An 18409-nucleotide genomic window follows, 5' to 3' on the forward strand; every position below is an offset into this window, starting at 1 on the left:
AGACTGTGTTACATATCAGCCTTAAAGGCTGCTCCTGGACTAAAGTTAAAGGAGGGGCTTGAAAGGACTGACTGATAGTAATGTAATATATATATATATATATAGTTGCCTTTAGTTTGTATAGTATTTATTTGTGTAAATAAATGTATACTTCCCCCTTCCTCTACAGAAGCCTCTGGCCTGAAAGTTTCTCTCCGGTGTTAGGATAAATTGTTGAGAAGGTGTGGGAGAAGCCTAAAAATTGGATTTTAGATTTCTAATGTGGCTCAAACTGCCACACATGTACTGATCTTTCTTCAGCTAACCCTAAGAAACTGAAGATACAAATTGTGAATTTCTTATGTGTAGAACTACACAGAAGTTACTAGGGAAACATTCTCAACCTCTCCTGGCTAGGAGATACAGGCTGTGTCTAAACTAGTAATTTTCTTGCAGTAACTGATTAGAAATATCGGACTGAAGCAGTTTGCACTTCTTCCATTATGACTGGAAGAGCTAATTCAAGTTTAAAATAATAACACACATCAAATACTCAGTCTAGCCAACCTTTAAACTGCTGGTGCTAAGCATCCAACATCAATCCATGCTAAATACCTGAACTACAATAATGGACTTGAAAAATTGCCATTTAATTTGGACAAGAAATACAGAGAACCACAGGTCACCTAAACTACAGGAAAAATAGAAGTCATAACAGCAGAATATATATTACCTGTGCCATTCTGTCACAAAGATTCGTCATACTTCTACAGAAATATTTAACTTCTGAACTTGAAAAACCCATCACCACAGAAATATTTGCAGCTAAGCACAAAGCTGCAACAGGTATTATTAGTAACTGAAAGTACACCTTCTGTAATGGCCTAAAGATTACTTTTTCAGTATTGTTCTTTAATTGTAACCAACTTAGCCTACTTTTAAATTGCAGCTCAACTTTTAAAAAAAATTAAATCTCTATGTGAACAACTTGCCAGAAGATCAACAGTCTCCTTAAATCTGATTTCTTAGAACTATACTATCTGTAAAACATATAAAAGAAATATATAGCAGGTAAACTTAGAAACTTGCTGTTCAACAAGCAGTCATTCCTTGGAAAGCTAAAAATATTTCATAGGGAGATGTTCCTTATTTTTCACCTTCTTTGCAGTTCTCCTAAAGCAGAATATTTTTATTTTAAATTGTAACTAAAATATAAAGGCAAGAGGACTGAAATGTAGTGATCCTCTAGCAGGTTGCAAGTGCAAAACTTTCAGCAAAAGATCTACATACATATACGTAACTAAATTAAGTCCCTAATTTAATTATCACTGTACATTTATGTAAAGATATCTCAAAGTAGATATTACTAAAAGCATCTACTACTGCAAATACTACTGGCAAATTGTTGAGAAAGAAGATTTAAAGTAAATTAATTGCTACATCACAGTAAAAAGCCTCTGGAAGCAATATCCCACTATAGACAACATTCTCAAGAGTGTTTAGAATGACACTGAAGATGAAATCCTTGCTTATCTTAAACACTCATCAGCAAATAATGTTTCCCTTCTAAAAGCCTGTCTCAAAAATGAGCACGCAGTGAGTTTCAAGTTTAGAATGCTCTGCCTATATATTCGTGTACTTAAATGTAAATATACATGATACATTTTGATACAACAGGTATGGTTTTCTTAGGTAAGCATAATTATTCTCAGATTTCTGTGCATGGTAAAAAGGCAGATGTGATCTGTGCCAATATCAGTGCATTCAAATCAGAATTTGGGAGTGGAGGAAAAAACGCCACTTTATTACCTGAGAATTCCAAAGGAACAGGCACATTTAATCAAAAGTCTGATGATCAAAAGCCTCTAAGAGGCTGAACCAGTACAACTAAAGGACAGCAATACTCATAAAAAGGGGAAAAAAGATTCAGTAATGTTGACTTTAAAAGTATGCAAAGCTTTAGCAAAAATTTTGAAGGTGAGAATAATGCATAAAGGTAAATGTAATAAAATGCTGCACAGATATATATTCTGCATTATAAGAAGTTTTCTTTCCCAAGCATCAGGCTGAATGTTACCAACAGAGGTTTTCAAAGAAGCATTGTGGGACAATCCTCTTCAATACTTTTAATAGCAATCTTGTAGGATTGGAAAAAATATTTAAGTTGCCTGATGTCACAGATTATACAGTGATTTAACAGGACACTGTAGGGAAAAACCTGTACAACCTTAACTACTAAAACAAAATAGGAAAAGGACAAAATGACATAGCGCCAAGTCAAGTACGTATGATTTCCTTTTAGGCATCAGCCATTTCTAGCTGAACTGTCCAGTACATCAGACAGTCACGTGGGAAATGATACTAGGCAGCTGCAAAAAAGGATAATTGGAACACTAGAGCACAGCCACAGGCATTTCCAAGAGAAACAAGAAGATAATCTTGACACTGTACAAGTGTCCCATGAAGAGATCTCAATTTGAATTTTAAATATAGCTATATAGGTCATCATTTTATGTCAAAAATAAACACTTTTAAGAAATGACAAAAATTAAACTGTGGAACCAATGAATATGAACAGCCAGAGAGAAAGCAATGTGGAAACCAGGTTTCTAACCTGAAACAGAGCACAGAAACTTTGTTAGTTGTCATATGTATTGGCTTAGTTTTTAGGAGGCATTATTATGTCAATAGTTGTCAGCAAGAGTGGGCAACAGAACTCAGTTACTTCACATGTTCCCAATGAACTGTAATAGCTATAAGGCCATATACAAAAAAATTAATGCACCAAACTGGAAGCCGAAGGTTTGACCTTTATGGGAATAAATATCCCAAAAGCTTCTACCAGAGCTTTTTTGTTTGTTTTTAAAAGAAGTATTCCCATATTCTAAAGTACAAGTTAAAAGACTCGGCACTAGAAGGTGTTTATACCTAGTTGTAAAGTTGTGGGGTGGCAGAGCAGTCTCATCACTTACAGAAGAGAAGTACTCAATGTCAAACCTTACTTTGAAATGGTATTTTATTGATTCATTGTTTTCTAATTTATTGAATCTAAACTATTTTTTCCTTAAAGAATAGTATGTGTTCTGTACAACACCATTACTAGCAGGTAAACTTACATACATCCATACTCTGAATTCCTTTAAAAACAGATTATGAGAGAAGTCATAATTTCAGATTCATTCTCCTAGTTACAAGCTAGGATGCTACAAGTCACTGGACTTTAAAAACCAAGCCAGAATTCTTCATAACTATGAAGAGAAACACCATATTGGAGAACTGGCTTTCAAATTGTCTTCAGTAACCAATTTATTCTAACATTGTTACTAATTAACTTCACCATTTCACTAACCATTAAGCAGTACAGAAGCTGACAGTTGTGAAGAAAAAACTATAATGAGGTTTTTTTAATTATACTTAAGATTAGCTACTTAAAGGATCAACTGTGTCAACCTGAAGCCTTACATTTCATCTTAGTTCCTGTTTTTCAGTAAGAAAATACTGCAATTTGGTTAGACTATTAAAAAACAGAACAGAAAAAAGTATAGGCAACCAAGATTATGTACATAATTTCTTCTTCAATCTTAATGAGGACTTTTGAAATCAAACTTTGTGTACTAGAAACAAGCACAATAATTAAGGTCCTGCATAATAAACAGCTTTTTTGTTAGCCGAGTGTGTAACAGATCTGGTGTTTTTAATCGTTAATCAGGGAATGAATAACAACCGGACAGAGAAGAGCAGAGGACTAATAAATTAATGGTCACTAGTGGAGAGCACCTCTGCTCATCTTCCATAGTACATCTCTGACAAACGGTTGCAGCACTATGTCTGGGGGATTTGCCAGTCTCTTGTAAACTGCGTTGACCCAAATATAACCATATAGCATAAGGCAAATGTTTTCACACAGCCACATGACTGCTTAACTAACAGATGATTGCTGGACATGGAGAGGGGCAGGAGATGACAATCTAGGAAAAGAGAGCAAAAGGTAAGACCAAGGAGGGGGAAACAGCAGAAATTGCTAAAATCAGCACGATAAGAACATGAACTATGGTCATCTAGGAGTTTTTCTTTCAAGAGCATTACCCTTTCACTTTTGCTTCCAAGATTTAATCTGTTTTCAGACGGAGGAATTTAGTATTTATCTTGTATTCAAGCTTTACATGCAACAGTTTTGCATAATCAGCACACCATAAATATGCCAAGTTTTTCAGAAATATTCCTGACAATAAGAGACTTTAGAGAATTATAGTTGTGCATGAAATAATTTGTGCATCCAGTACAGGACAAGTAGAATAACAGTTGTTATTACTTGCTTTGCTCCAATTATTACATGACAAACAACCCAAATTTCAAAAATACTAAGTTTTTCATGCTTACCAGACTTGTGTTGTAAAAGAAGCAAATATGTGAATGAATTTTATTTCTTGCCTCTTCATAACAATTCTGTCTGTCTTTCAGAAGTCAAATTAAAAACTGCTGATACAGATTCAGGGAATTTTTTTCTGTAACTATTACGTGGCATAAATGGATTCAAAATGTACACTTCTTCCTTTCCTCTAGTATGCATTTTGCTTCAGAAGCAGCAGAAACTGCTCTGCAAAAATTCAAAACTATATGCAGATATTAAGTTTCATATTCCACTTACCTGCCAAAATTGGCTGGCAAAAACTCAAGAAAAGCATCATTCAGGTACAGCTGTGTTAGGTTTAATAGTTGAGAAAATCCATCTGGAAGCCTATATAGAAGTAAAAAAATGTAGTGCCTTAGTTTCAAACACATTCAAGGCATTAGGTTATATTTTTTCAAGCAACGGTAAAGTACTGAAGTCCTACATACTGATAACATTAAAATAAAGGGGGTGAATTTCTACAGAATCACACTAGACACCTGTTCTCTGTAAGATTAGTTTCATAATTATTTTAAGTATTGAGAACAACATCTACAGGCAATAAAAACTAGAAATAAATGTAGTCTTGCTATGTATTTGTGATATCCTGACACTTAATGTGGAGGAGTCATTCATTAGAGACAAGAGGATAGATTAAAACATACACAAACACCTTTTCTCCCCAGAACAGTTACGATGGGCAAGGTTTGTATCTCTGGCAGTGTTACTTCTGGACCATTAATTTTGTCACTATAGAAAGGGACAGGGAAACTACTCGTACAAGCTAAGTTTGAAAAACAGTGGCACAAGCTTTAGAGCAAAATTGATTTTTGTTACCAGGAAAAAAAATTCTTCAGATATTTCTCTACATTCACAGAGAAGTGAATGATTTTAACGACCTGAGAAAGCTACATGGTACAGTGCAGGATTGTCCACATACCTATTAACTTGGGTAAAATACTTTAATGAAATAGCTAGTCATATTGGATCACAGTGCAAGAGGTTAATGAAGATACTTCTCAGGTAACTCTGTCCCTTGCCTCCAAGGGCTGGGACAACTTCAAGACTCAGCAGTACTTGCACAAAATATAAAATATCAAAAAAATTTACAAACTTACTTTGAAATGGGATTTACGCTTGCCTCAATAACTGTCAAGACTTTACAGTTTTTTATATTTTCTGGAAACTCTTGTATGCCTGCAAGACATAGAAAAGGGTAGGAAAACAGCCTGAAATTATTAGACTCCATCACATGCATAAAAATGAGGTACATAAAACCACTAGCCATAAAAATTTTGATTCATTTAGCAACCAGTGGACTGGTTCTCTGATGTTTCATTTTACATACACTTTTCATTAAAGAAATACTCTTGTGCAATATCAATTCTTTTACTATTCTATTCCTAAAGCTTTTCATGTTGCAGTTTAGCAGGCTAGAGACACACAGTACACTAATAATTCTCACTGCTCACTGGAATGTACTTAAGATCCGAACCTCAGCCCTACTATTATTTATTAAAGAAAAGGCATTTATACACATGGTAGAATGAATGGCTTGTTTCCTGTGAAATGGTAAGGCTTCAAATCTTTAAGTATGTGTACAGCTTCATGAACAGATATCCCAAAACATGACATGCTTGCTGTCAGCTTCTAGATTATTTGCAGGGAAAGACAAAAAATGCTGCAGACGCACTTATGTCTGAAAATTAAAACAATAGGGAACCTCCTCTTTTTCCAAGGTTATCACCAGAAATGCCAGAGTGGAACTGCAATCCCCAGATCTGCCAAATTGATATTTATCAGAAACTGATAAAGCAGGTTTTGAATACAGAAGACAAGTATCTACCATGTCAGAAGGAAATCAGTATTGAATCATTCTACTATTCCAGACTTTCACCTCCATCTTACTACACCATAAAAAAACCCAAATAAAACCACTGTTGTCACAACTGCAGTTGCTTTTCCAGTGTATAACCACATTGCTCTTATATGCTGGGACAGGTGTTTTTATTTTAAATAACTTTGTCATAAGTACAGTAACCATTCATAATGACATCCTTCCACTGGGATTAAAAACACACTGTTGCTTCCAAGAAAAACCCCTATGTTAAAGTTTAAAACAACTTTTTTTCAGGTAACAAATCTCAGCTCTTTGTCTTTCCATTAATATGTGTAATTGTGTCTATGAGTGCTTTATCAGGTATGTGCAAAGGGCAACCTGAACCCAAGGAATGAGACCACTAAGAAGGAACTATACTCTGTGGATGCTTGGTTTTGAACTAGTGAGAGGATGAAATGTCATGCTGCTTTAAGTGACAAAAATAGTCCAGCTGCAGAGAGAAAGACAAGGGCAGTGTTACTTCTCACTCAGACTGGGAGGTGGGACTTGGTTATGTCTCTCCATGTATCTGTTTTGAGAACATGCGGTAAAGCATCAACTGCTAAGTAATATTTTCACTTACATAAGAAACTGCACAATTATCTGATGCTAGCTAAGAGTTTGGTTCTTTCTGTTTGTGCAGAAACAAGACTGACCTGGTATATTAGGACTTAAGAGATGGCAATACCCCCAACAAGAAAAATAGTGACAAAACACATACTTTTACCAAATAAGTCAATTGGCAATGCTGAGTGGCAAAGTCACCATGCTGACTCTTCCATAAATTCTACTAAAGCAGTATTACCATTTCTTTTAAAGTAGACTTTTAGGTCTTTCTTGATAGGAACTTGTTTGTCATACTAATTAATTGAAACTATTATTTTTGACTTATAGCAGTATTGTACTCTGTTACTGAGAAGTGAAAGGCATGAAAAGCACACTAAGACATCCAGTTAATTCAGGTATTTAAACACATCTAAGTATCATTGATCTTTTTGGGAAACAGCTTTCTGGACTCAGTAACAATAAAATACAGAAGCAGAGGGAACCAGGAAGAACTGAGCCATCAATGGTAATATAGGCCAAGATTCCTGACACTTCTGGTTTACAACCACACATCTTCATGCATATGCACATATGTGTAAATAAAAATCTAGCTTTATGTGTGTATATATATGTGTGTTTGTATATATACACACATGAGTTCAGCCATGTGAAGTTTCCTGGGACTGCAAGTGGAGTCAAAGCAGAAGATGGCAGCAGTGGATACTGATTCAACTCACTTCATCACTCAGTACAAAATCAAAATCAAAAAGGCAATATTCAAAATGTAATAAAGTTTCATTTCCGGAAAGCAGTAATGGTATTTTAAAGTCCAAAAAAGATTAGGAAACTACCACAGAAAGACTACAATTGTACCTTACCTATTGCTGTCATATAGTCTTTGTACTAAGAGGAACACAATTCCAAGAAACTTAACTCAATTCTGGTTATAGCAAGGAACCTCTTTCAGCAAACAAGAATATCCATACAGATGGAAAACACCTACCATGACACAATATTCTGAGCCTGTAGAGATGAAGTTACGGATGATTTGTATGAAGTGGCCTTCTAGTGTCTAAGAAGTACACATCAAGACCTCTTTATTGCTGATGATACAACTTCATCTTCTTAAAATAAGAATCTAGATCAACCAGAGTAAACCACTGCTAATCTCTTCCTTGGAGGAAGAGTTGTGTCTCAGACTCACTCTGGGCCTTTAGTTTTGCTGTTTGAATCATGGTGTGAGATTCTCTAAGCTTAGTTTTTCTTAGAGATTGTCACACTACTGGCCTCGGCTTGGTCCTTGGATGAAAGACTACTCCACTCCAACATGTTAAACCTTATGTTTTTAGTATTAATATTAGTTTCCATTGCCTGTGTCAAGAAGTCATAGAAGCACAGAAGGTTTAAATTTGTGATAACTACCTAGAAAACAAAACACAGCACATCTGGTAGAGAGGAGGATGTCAATGTAAACTTACTCTCAAAAGAACAGCCAAATAAAATGTTAGCTATCCAAATACAGACATGTTAAATCAGCATGCTTTTGTACACAGTTGGCGGACTCTGCAGTAGTCTCATGTTTGGCTATGCCTTGGGCAAGAGGCAGCAACAGTTTTAACAACAAATTAACAACAGAAATTCAACTGACAAGAGAAACCTAACAATGAAGGAGGCTGAAAGCTTAATTTTGCTTCCTCTTTGAGCCAGGATTATTATGGTACACACCAACCTAACCAGCCTCACTCAATAGTTTGGTATGGGTAAATGGCCATCGTTCCAAAGAGCAGCCTAACTGGAACGACAGCGTGAAATACACCTAATATTTGTAATACACATTCAGAAGACAGGGGGAAAAAAATAGTGGAAAAATAGTAGACTGCTACTCTCTACGATGCAATAAGAAGTTGCATTTACTAACTGGCTATGTGACAACCTTCTGACAACTTGTCCTCAGCTATACTCCTGCATACTAGAAACACACAATTACTGTTGGATCAGTATTCTTTTGTTGTTCCCACCAAGAAAGCAAATTGAAAATGCAAGTAAGAAAGAAGAGTAAGTAAGAAAGTAAGTAAGTAAGAAGGCAAAGAGACACTGGAAAAATATATGAGGGAAGGAAAAAGGGTTGTAGAAAACACCTTTTAAGAGGATCTGTTCCTCATTTCTCTCCTTCCCATCTATCCTCAGTGTTTTCAATATTCTTCCCCACTAAGGAACATCAGCAGATTTCAAGGGACTCTGTGACCGTATCTTTCTGCACTCCTTTTGTAATGCTGTGCTAACTAATCTATTTGATAGCCACCTCAATCCTTCCATGAGCATCTGATTAAATGAGTATTGCGAATTAAGATCCACATTCTTTTTTAAATCCCATTTTTCTTCTGTTTTTCTTACTGATTTCTTTATATACTGATACTCATGAATTTTAGAAGACAATGAAACAGATCAGCTAGTCTGTTGAACTGTTATCCCACTTTCATTAAAAGCAGCATATGGACAGGTTCTTCATCCCATTATTTCCTACTCTACATGATAACCACTGCCCCTAACACATTTCAGTGCTCCAACTGATTTACAGATCAGTCTTAATGTTTTAAAAAAAAAAAAACCCAAACCATCACACTTGTGGACTATGACCATTTGCAGAGCACAACAGGAGAAAATGCAACTTGCTGATTACCTTTAACCACCAAATCCAAACTGAATTGGGAGCAAAGTACTTTTTGTAGTGGTTTCCTCATAGAAGTTAGATTTATGTAACAGCTTTAAACACTTGTTTGTTCTTTTCTCCCTGTCTTCACAAATTTCAGGCACTTTTAAACTCACTGGCCAGTTTCTACCAAAACCAACATTCAGAACTCCATTTGGCAAAAACTCGCCAGCTAACCAGCCTAACCTAGAAAGTAGTATTCAATCATGATCCAAGACCAGCTGTGGTACATGCCCAAAGGACATACCAAAAGGTCAAGGATTTTAGGTCAATGGCCACAAATCTGGAAGTAATCAGCCTCAGTTCTGGATCATGTAACATGGCTGAAATACGGAATTTCACATGATTTCTAATTCCCTGGAGAACAACGATTGTTTTGGAACAGCCTGTCAGAGTAAGTGTGCACAAATGTCCTTCTGCCTGGAGTAAGGTAATTCTAAGTATAATCGGGGTCCCCCCACCACCTGGAGTTACACTCATCTCCTCCCCTACATAGCACAATCCTTTCCTATCACGAGGGTCAGTGTAATTTGCAGAGTTTCTCTTGGAGAGAAAATGGGGACAATTTTTTCTCTCCATCAGATAAGATTTTTTTTCACTCAATTCTCTATTTATAGAAAATTGTGCAAGTCACATTCACTGTTGGGAGAATCCTTTACTGCAATGGATCCCAGAGCTGACAGTCCCATATACTACTGTTTCAGCCCTACTGCAGATGGGGGCTTGCTCTGCTGCTCCTACTGTACTTATGTAGTCATATTTTTCTTCAGAAACGAATGCTAAAACTAGTATGCCCAGACTTCAGTTATAGAAACCCCTACTGCTATTAAGAAGTGGCAGTGCCTACAAATCAAGTTACACCTCTTTTCACAGAGGTGCAAGAATATTTCACATAAATGTTTTAAACGGGCTTGAAAAAGAAAAAAAAATATTTGTTCAATTCCTGAAAAAGCATAAAGAAAAATCACTAACACACGAGATACCTGTGGAAGCCATATGGCTGATGTCCCCAAATGAAAGAGTCTGCAGCTTGATCTCTCAGTTTGTGGGCAATGTGAGGAAAAAAAATTCTCTTCAAACAACAGGCACACTAAAAAGCTCTCTCTAGCAAAATAAATGAAACTACAGCCTGCTGCACATCCATTCCACTCTGTAAGTGGAAATATACTTACAAGTATAGAGGGCACAGAATCAAACATATAGGCTCATTTTGCATGAATACAAATGTAAACTTAATTACTTACTTTCTTCCCTCAGCTAGTCTATTCATCCTGGTTCCAACTTTTGGGCAATCACCTCCACCATAAAAAGAGAAGCTTTTGTTTTTCTTCCCCTCAGGCCCCTGCTGTATCTGTCCTTCCAGCCAATATGGATCAAACATAGCAATCAAAATATTTTCAAGAATACATGCCACAACTCTCCCAAAGATTATGAAAAATCTGTTTGCAAGAGCTGAAATTTTAAAGTGAAAATTTAAAGTACCAGTCACAGTCTATATTGTTATATATTTATGTAATTTACTTTAATTTGGGATTTCTGCCTAACTTCTAAACTGAAACCAGCGCTTCTCATTACTCGAAATAAGCAGTGTATTAGAGCCCAAACAATTCAATGCACATCCTTCCTTTTGAACATTCATTCCTCTTCCCAAAATTCTTAAGAGGAAGGATTCCTTGCAGCAGCTGGTTTCAGATCAATCAGCATCTCAGGTCCATAAGATACAAGGCTCATCTGTAAGACAGTAGTAATGCCTTTCTGCTTAGACTTTTGTGGCTTTGGGTTTTTAATTGCTTTTATACACATATACTGGCACAGCTAAGATAGTGCAGCAAACCCGTAAGAGTCTTCCAAGCATTCATCCTCAAACCTTTTGGAAGAACTTTGGTTTTCAGACTAAGGTATCTCTAGGTCTGTTCTAGCCCTGTCCCTTACACAGTGTAAAGGAGGAGTGTGAGTAGCAAGACAGGTTCCTGAATGCCTTTTCTGTGGAAAAAAAAAAAAAAAAAGGGATAGCCAATAATTCTGCTTCTTGAAGGCATACCTAACACACCAATTTACATAAAAATAACATGCCAGGGCAGGGTAAAATTGCAAAATGTGGAACACTAGAAGGGTTGTGGGCAGCAGTTGTGTTCATAATGCTGTCTTGGACAATTATTATTCATGTGGTTTTCAACTACGTCTAATTCATGGGTGGAGTGCTGTCGAGTACCCAGAGTAGCACAAAACTGAAGTGTAACATAAACATTTAAAGCTGCTTTGCTTTTCACACCCCTAGTCTCTACCCTGGGCTGCAAATTCAGCATTGTCTGTCCAGTTGCTTTTAGTTGCTACACGAAGAGTGTCACTCAAAGCACATCCTGTTACAAAAACAAAGATACAAGCTTCTCCTTTGGGCAGCTGGTAAGGTGAGGGGCAACAGCAGTGACAGCACCAGTGGCTACACTAAGTTCTGAGTGGGTTAAGCCTTCCTTTGAAGTGGGCAGGGGGTTCCTGGAGTCAGGGGGAAAACGAATAACAGCTGAGAGACTTGCCAGGAACCAGCCAGGTCCCAACAGCTCTCGCAAGCAAGGTTGACATGGAGAGAGGCATAGCCAGAGGCTTCAGTGAGTGTGAGTGACTGGGAGCCTGACACCAGGGTGCAGCAGAAGGATACGGCAGTTCACAAGGAAGAGCACAGAGCAGCACCCTTTTTTTGGCAACAAAATAGGTGTCTACCCTTTGCAACTGTCGGGCTGGGGATGAAACCCAGACAGAGAGACTACAGCCTCCCCAGGTAGATGTCTACACCCCAACAGACCTCCCGAAAGCTCAGAGAGCTCCCCAAACCCTGAGCTGCAGGGAACTCCAGAATCTGCAAGTCCTCCTGGAGCCCGAAGACAGAAGTGCCATGGGTCCAAGTATGCCCATATAGACAACCTTTTCCAGGAAGTTCCACATTGCGTGAAGAGCTCACCAGGCAACATCCCATCAGGGAATCTGAGCAGGAGATTGATGCTCTCACATAGGCAGGGTGATAGCCCTGCCTTAAGTCCTGGGAAGCTGAAGGTCAGTTAGCATTCAACCCTGAGCCAGTAGGCTCAGCTAATTCACATCAGAAGGGAGACTGGACTCTCAGCTCAGCTCAGAGCAGAAGAAAGAGTGTTCCCTGGACTACCAATGTGCTCCTAAAAAGGAGATACAATGCTCTGGAGCTGGAAGGAGAATTCATGATAGGTAGTCAAGATCAAGAAGAAAATTCTACTAAGTTTGTACAATCAGCTTCAGGGACCTAAGTCTTTTAGTACCTGTGACAGGACGAGGGGGAACGGCTTCAAATAGAAAGTAGGTTTAGATTAGATGTTAGGAAGAAATTCTTTACTGTGAGGGTGGTGAAACATTGGCTGCCCAGGGAAGTTGTGGATGCCCCATCCCTGAAAGCATTCAAGGTCAGGCTGGATGGGGCTCTGAGCAACCTGGTCCAGTGGAAGGTGTCCCTGTCCACAGTGGGGGCTTGAAATTAGATGATCTTTATGCTCCCCTCCAACATGAATCATTCTATTCTATGATCCTATTCTATGCTGCCATTACAAGTAAATCCACATCTAAAAAGCCCCTAATTACTTCTACAATACCTTTTCTGTGTTACAAAAATTTCTTTTGAGTGCAGGAAGAGATTTTTATTAAACTTTTTTCAGAATTTCACATATGTATACTCAAATTTCACATTTAAAACCTTAACTGCACTGAAATTCCATTTTATTAGCATCCTCTCCTACACAGAGATCTTTTTATTCTGAACGGACAGATCCTTTTCAGTACCTTCAATAGGACAATGTATTTAAGAAAAAATACTACAAAGACTTGAATAAAAAACTTTAAATAGAATGGCTCCGTGCATTTATGATAAAATTTATAACCTCTATACAATGATACACTACAGTAAAGCTACAGACTCAGAAGTCTGCAGCAAATCAATTATCTTTTATTTCACTTTCATGGATGATATAAAACCCCTGCTTCTGTCTGTCCCTCTCACCTTCCATCAGTATAAGCAGAGAAACAGCAATTTTACAGCAAGTTATTTCTGTATTCAGGATCTTCCCCTCTTACTTGCCTGCAGAAAGTAAAACTTGGACCTGTATCCCTCTATTAACTGTGAATAATTCTGAATTCCTTGGAAAAAAAGATTCCTAAGTGTACCAATGTAAGACTAGATAGTTTCCTGAATTCTCATTCTCTAACTCCCCAACTTCTGGCACACAGTGTGCTAAAGATAGTTTGCCAAATCAACAGATTATTTTAGAACAGTGAAGAAAACATATTTGATCTAAATTTGCATCTGTTAACAAAATTCTTTAAAATTACTGCCTTGAAGGCAGGGGAGTGAGAGGAGGGGAGTGTTTTCTTGGGTTTAGTTTGTGTATTTTTCCATGAAGATTCCATACAATACAGATTGACGAACCGACATGTTTAAATATGCTGTAACATCACTGTGAAAGAAAACACACCTTAGTCTCTAAGACACTTTTGAAGGTACCATTATTTCCAAAGCCCCATGCTACTTTTGGTCTTGCTGGTTATTTTCTGATTGTGCTGTTTAATCCTCCAAAGACCTGAATAATGTGAAACTTAAAAATTCAATCTTTTTCTTTCACCACCAGCATGTAGGGAAAAGTAGATAATTTCACTGTTTCCCACTAGACTAACTCCACAGATACAAGCAATTTCAAGTGCATTTCCCAGGCTTCTAGGAAAGCCTGATTTTCCTGGCAGTCACCTCATCCTAGGTTTCAGTCCTTCAAATTACTTGAGTCTCAGAAGTTAACTCTTCTGTACATTCACATACACCATCATACACTTATATAAATGCTTTCCCATTCTACAGAGATAGTCAAAAGTATTTCCTCAACAGTCTTCCATATTGCCCTAGATGCATGCTAAGGCTGGCATTCCAGAGTCACAAGGAAAGGACTGTCCCCTGAAGGCTAACAAACCCTGAAAGAGATTGATTTATGGGTAAGGAGTGGGTTGCAGGGTTTTTTTTGTGGGTGGGTTTTCTTTTTTCCTGTACAGCTGTAATATATAAATAAGTTGGCTATACAGAATTAGAAATGTTCTGATTTTACTTTAGCTTCATAAATAAAACACTAATTTTTTTATGCTGCTCTTACATTCTGTATGCTGCAACTTCTCTTTAAGATGTAACACATCAGGTTACAGTACTGGGAGAAAAGGGTACTTCTCGATGCTTTCTACAAGGCTGGATGTAATTTCTGCTGTAGGAACCCAGGTTACTTATTATACCATTTGTTCAAGTACCATTTCATCTTTGTAGCTAGGACAGCATTAAGCTTCAGCTAAAAATTTCAAAGCTGAAGTATATGTGGAAAGAAGCAATGGGATACCTTTGATATTAAGGGTTCACAATAGCCTTGGGAACTAGGTTAAAATGCCATAAAAGGACAATGGAGGCACTCTCTACCAAAAACTACAGAATTTACTGACTAATACCAATAAACTACAAAGGCAGAGTTAAAACTAACTCTAGTCTATGCTTGCTGCACACATAGCAGCAATTTGGTATGTTTAGGCTACACTTGTGCCATGATCGCTTCAGCAGCCATGAAAAATACATTCCAAACCATACTTGTACAAAGACTTCTGTGTGCTCCACAACACACAACCATTAGAGACTTGTACCCCATAACTCGGCATGTTTCGAAACATTCATCACTAAACTGACAAGAGTAGTCAAATGAAGACTACTAAATAAAAACCCCATCTGTCTGGCTCGAGGAGGCCAAACAAGAGAAGGTGCTGGACTCTGGGAGCATACAGGGAAACATGCATGTCTCCTGGCTTCCTGTATTTTACCGAATTTTCCCTAGGCTTCTGCATTTGGCCACTGTTAGAGACAGGACACTAGACTAAATGAATCCTTGGTCTGATTAAATACTATTAGATATTTTTAAGTATCCACATGTGCACATCTGCTGTGTCTCTGTTACAAAGTTTTATATATTGTGTGTATGAAACCAGATACATTTAAATCAGAAATTAAAAGGGCAAGATTTTTCATGAGCTATTAAAGCACCATTAGGATTGCTTGCATGGACTAATACCTTTTATGTAACAAATGTGGTACCTTGAAGAATTTCTGCAATTTTGATCTTTCATCTAAACATCAAATATTATGCATACACACACACATATATATATGCATGTAGTTCCACTTGGAGAAGTGGATACTCTCCTGTGTAACAGGTTTCACTCTGAGCCAGACTGCAATTCATGAGGTAATCTGAAACCATTTTAAAACTGAAGCTTAGCTTTTCATTTTTCAATCAGCTCTTCAGAAAACTAAATATTTTGGTCAACACATTTGATTAGGCCTATGCCACAAATGGTTAAATATTCTACATGAAAATCCTATTATATTTTATGTATGCTAGTATTTGAAAATCAAAGTCTAAATAACTACCCTTCTAAAAATATAACCTTTAAAACTAAATGCATATTTGATCTAAAGGCATCTGCAATTCAAATTTAGCTCCATCCACATCAGAAGAAGATATTTAATGCTATATCAATACTACAAGAACGACAGAGGAACCTTTCACTTGCCACAACCACAGGAATCTCAAAAACACACTGAATTATTTTTGAATTCAGCATCTCTCATCATCCTGCATTATTGGAGACTAATCTCCATTAATTGGGTTTTTTTATAAATCAGAGGAAAGCAATCCCTGTGCTTCCCACAAAGGCCACACTCTATTCTTTTGATATGCAACAAAGAAAAAGGAAGAATTGGAGACTTTGATAAATTTTGCTACTCTCAGAAAACTAGTAAAATCCCTTCTATATAAAGTTCTACTACAGACATACATCAGAACAATCATGGATAGTGGGAACTTGAGCAGTAAATTCTTACAAAGAGAAAAGCAGACACAAGGGAGGAGAACAGGCTTGCAGTTGTCAAGAGAAAAATCTTCCATGGTTGCAACAGTGGAGAGAAACAGAGAAAGGGAAAGCCAACAAACTGAAGTCTCAAATAATACTGAATATATTACACAAACAGCACTATTTCTTCATTTACCCAACAGGAATAAACAGGGAACATGATTTGGTTCGTTTGAGTTTTACAGAGATTTCAGGACTACTGGGAGACAACATGTCCCCAGTAAATAAGCCTGTGACCTCAGGACTATTTTTTATCTGCAAGACTGGTCAGAGAAGCTATCCAAATTGTGATAAGACTTAGAACAAGCACATGATAATAGTGTAAATAAGCTTGTACCCTGTCATTTCTCCGAAGGGTGTCAAAAAAACCCCCAACCTCTAGTTAACAGAGCTTCACAGTTTACTGGGATACTGTGTCATATGCCTCAGAGAACAAGTGCTCTTTCAGCGGCTCTCTGAAGGCTTAGCTAAAGGCCATTCCATTTTGGACACACAAGTAGCTCCCTAGCTCCAGCTGTCTATTTAAGTACATGAGCTATGGAATTTGCCAGCACTGGCACTCAAATCCCCCCTTTGCTGCTTTTAGGTCTTCTGCATTGAGAACTTGTGTTGCAAACAGTTAATACTTTCAACAGTTTAGTCTAGGACAAAAAGATGATTCTTTCTCTGTTGTATGTTACTCTGACAGTTTAAGGCCAGTGTTCTTTAAGAAAGACTATCTATCAATCCACTTGTACCAGGAACAGAGCAGTGACAACCAGGTCAATTTATTACACTAAATGCTGTGTTCATTAGGCAGAAATAATAAAGTAACAGTTTAAGTACACATTGGGCTACAACAGACAATCAAGTAGAATGCCAACACTTCAACAACTGGAATGCTTTCTTAGTAAAGCAGAATTTACTTCACTTTGTGGAATCATTATTAACTAGCAGCCCAAATAAAACAATGAATTGAATATGGCAAAATCTTTGGAATATTTACGTAATTATTTTCAAATATTATTTCAATGAGAGGTCCTCTTCTTTCACTTTGAATTAGTAAGAGACAACTATTTCATCCTCTTCAATTAGCATGACTTAACTTTTCTCTCAAATAAGTCTCACACCTACATCTGATGACAATATAAGTTATTTCAATTTCCTCATAATTGCATACATCTGCCAGCTTGCCAAAGTAGTACAATCAGTAAAACCCCACATAAAAAATACTTGGCCGACAACATTTAATTTATAAAAGGCTGACTCACACAGAATGATAGACTTTTAACACACAGACAAGTGAACCAACTCATGTCTGTGGAGACAAATACTTTTCCTCACAGCAACAGTTACCATCCCCAGAGCAGGACAGCAAAGCAGCCAAGCCCTACTACAATTTTTTGACAGCTTTTTTTAAAGAAACCAAATCAATTTCTACATGAAACAAAATACAACAACAGAATCCAGCAAAATTTTACAAACTCTTGTGCAACTGCTCTTCAGTATAGTGACAGATGGCAAAAGTTACTAAAACCAACACATTTGAGCTTATGCACTTTGACAGTATTGTTTTACAGTAATGAATCTCAAAGTACAAACCAACCAGTTTAAGAAATACAATTAAGTATCACAACCAGACTATAAAAAGCATCTTTTATTGTAAGCAGGGATTTAGAGCAGTAATCTAAAAATTACTAGCTGCGTAGCTTTGAGAAATTATACTTTCACTGGTGTCTTTGTACAATCAATGGTGTTTTGCCTTTTAGTCACCCCAACATAATAAGCAAAGTGACTTACCATTCTTGCTGACATCCAGTTCCCTGAGATTAATGAGATTTGCAATGGATGCTGGCAATGTGGTTAGATCATTGTCTGGCAAACTCAGCTTGTGTAGAGACTGACAGTTAAAAAGTTGCTATTGAAACAAAGAAAAAAGCGCATATGATTTTCTCTCAGTTTCCTCTATATAGATTTTGTT

General features: G+C 37.1%; 1 protein-coding gene across 6 annotated transcripts in view; it reads right to left on the reverse strand.

The window, feature by feature from the left end:
* ERBIN (erbb2 interacting protein) overlaps nt 1–18409 on the reverse strand; it is a 110683-nt gene that overhangs the window by 39860 nt on the left and 52414 nt on the right. For all 6 annotated transcript variants that reach the window (XM_018070322.2, XM_018070321.2, XM_018070320.2 and 3 more), the window contains exons 4-6: nt 18229–18346; nt 5488–5566; nt 4628–4717 (exon numbers count right to left, since the gene is read on the reverse strand). In XM_018070322.2, the coding sequence (XP_017925811.1) occupies nt 4628–4717; nt 5488–5566; nt 18229–18346 (287 nt within the window). The remainder of the gene's footprint in view (nt 1–4627; nt 4718–5487; nt 5567–18228; nt 18347–18409) is intronic.

Source organism: Manacus vitellinus, unplaced genomic scaffold (assembly GCF_001715985.3).
Source record: "Manacus vitellinus isolate BGI_N305 unplaced genomic scaffold, ASM171598v3 scaffold_18_pilon, whole genome shotgun sequence".
NCBI classification, from domain to species: domain Eukaryota; kingdom Metazoa; phylum Chordata; class Aves; order Passeriformes; family Pipridae; genus Manacus; species Manacus vitellinus.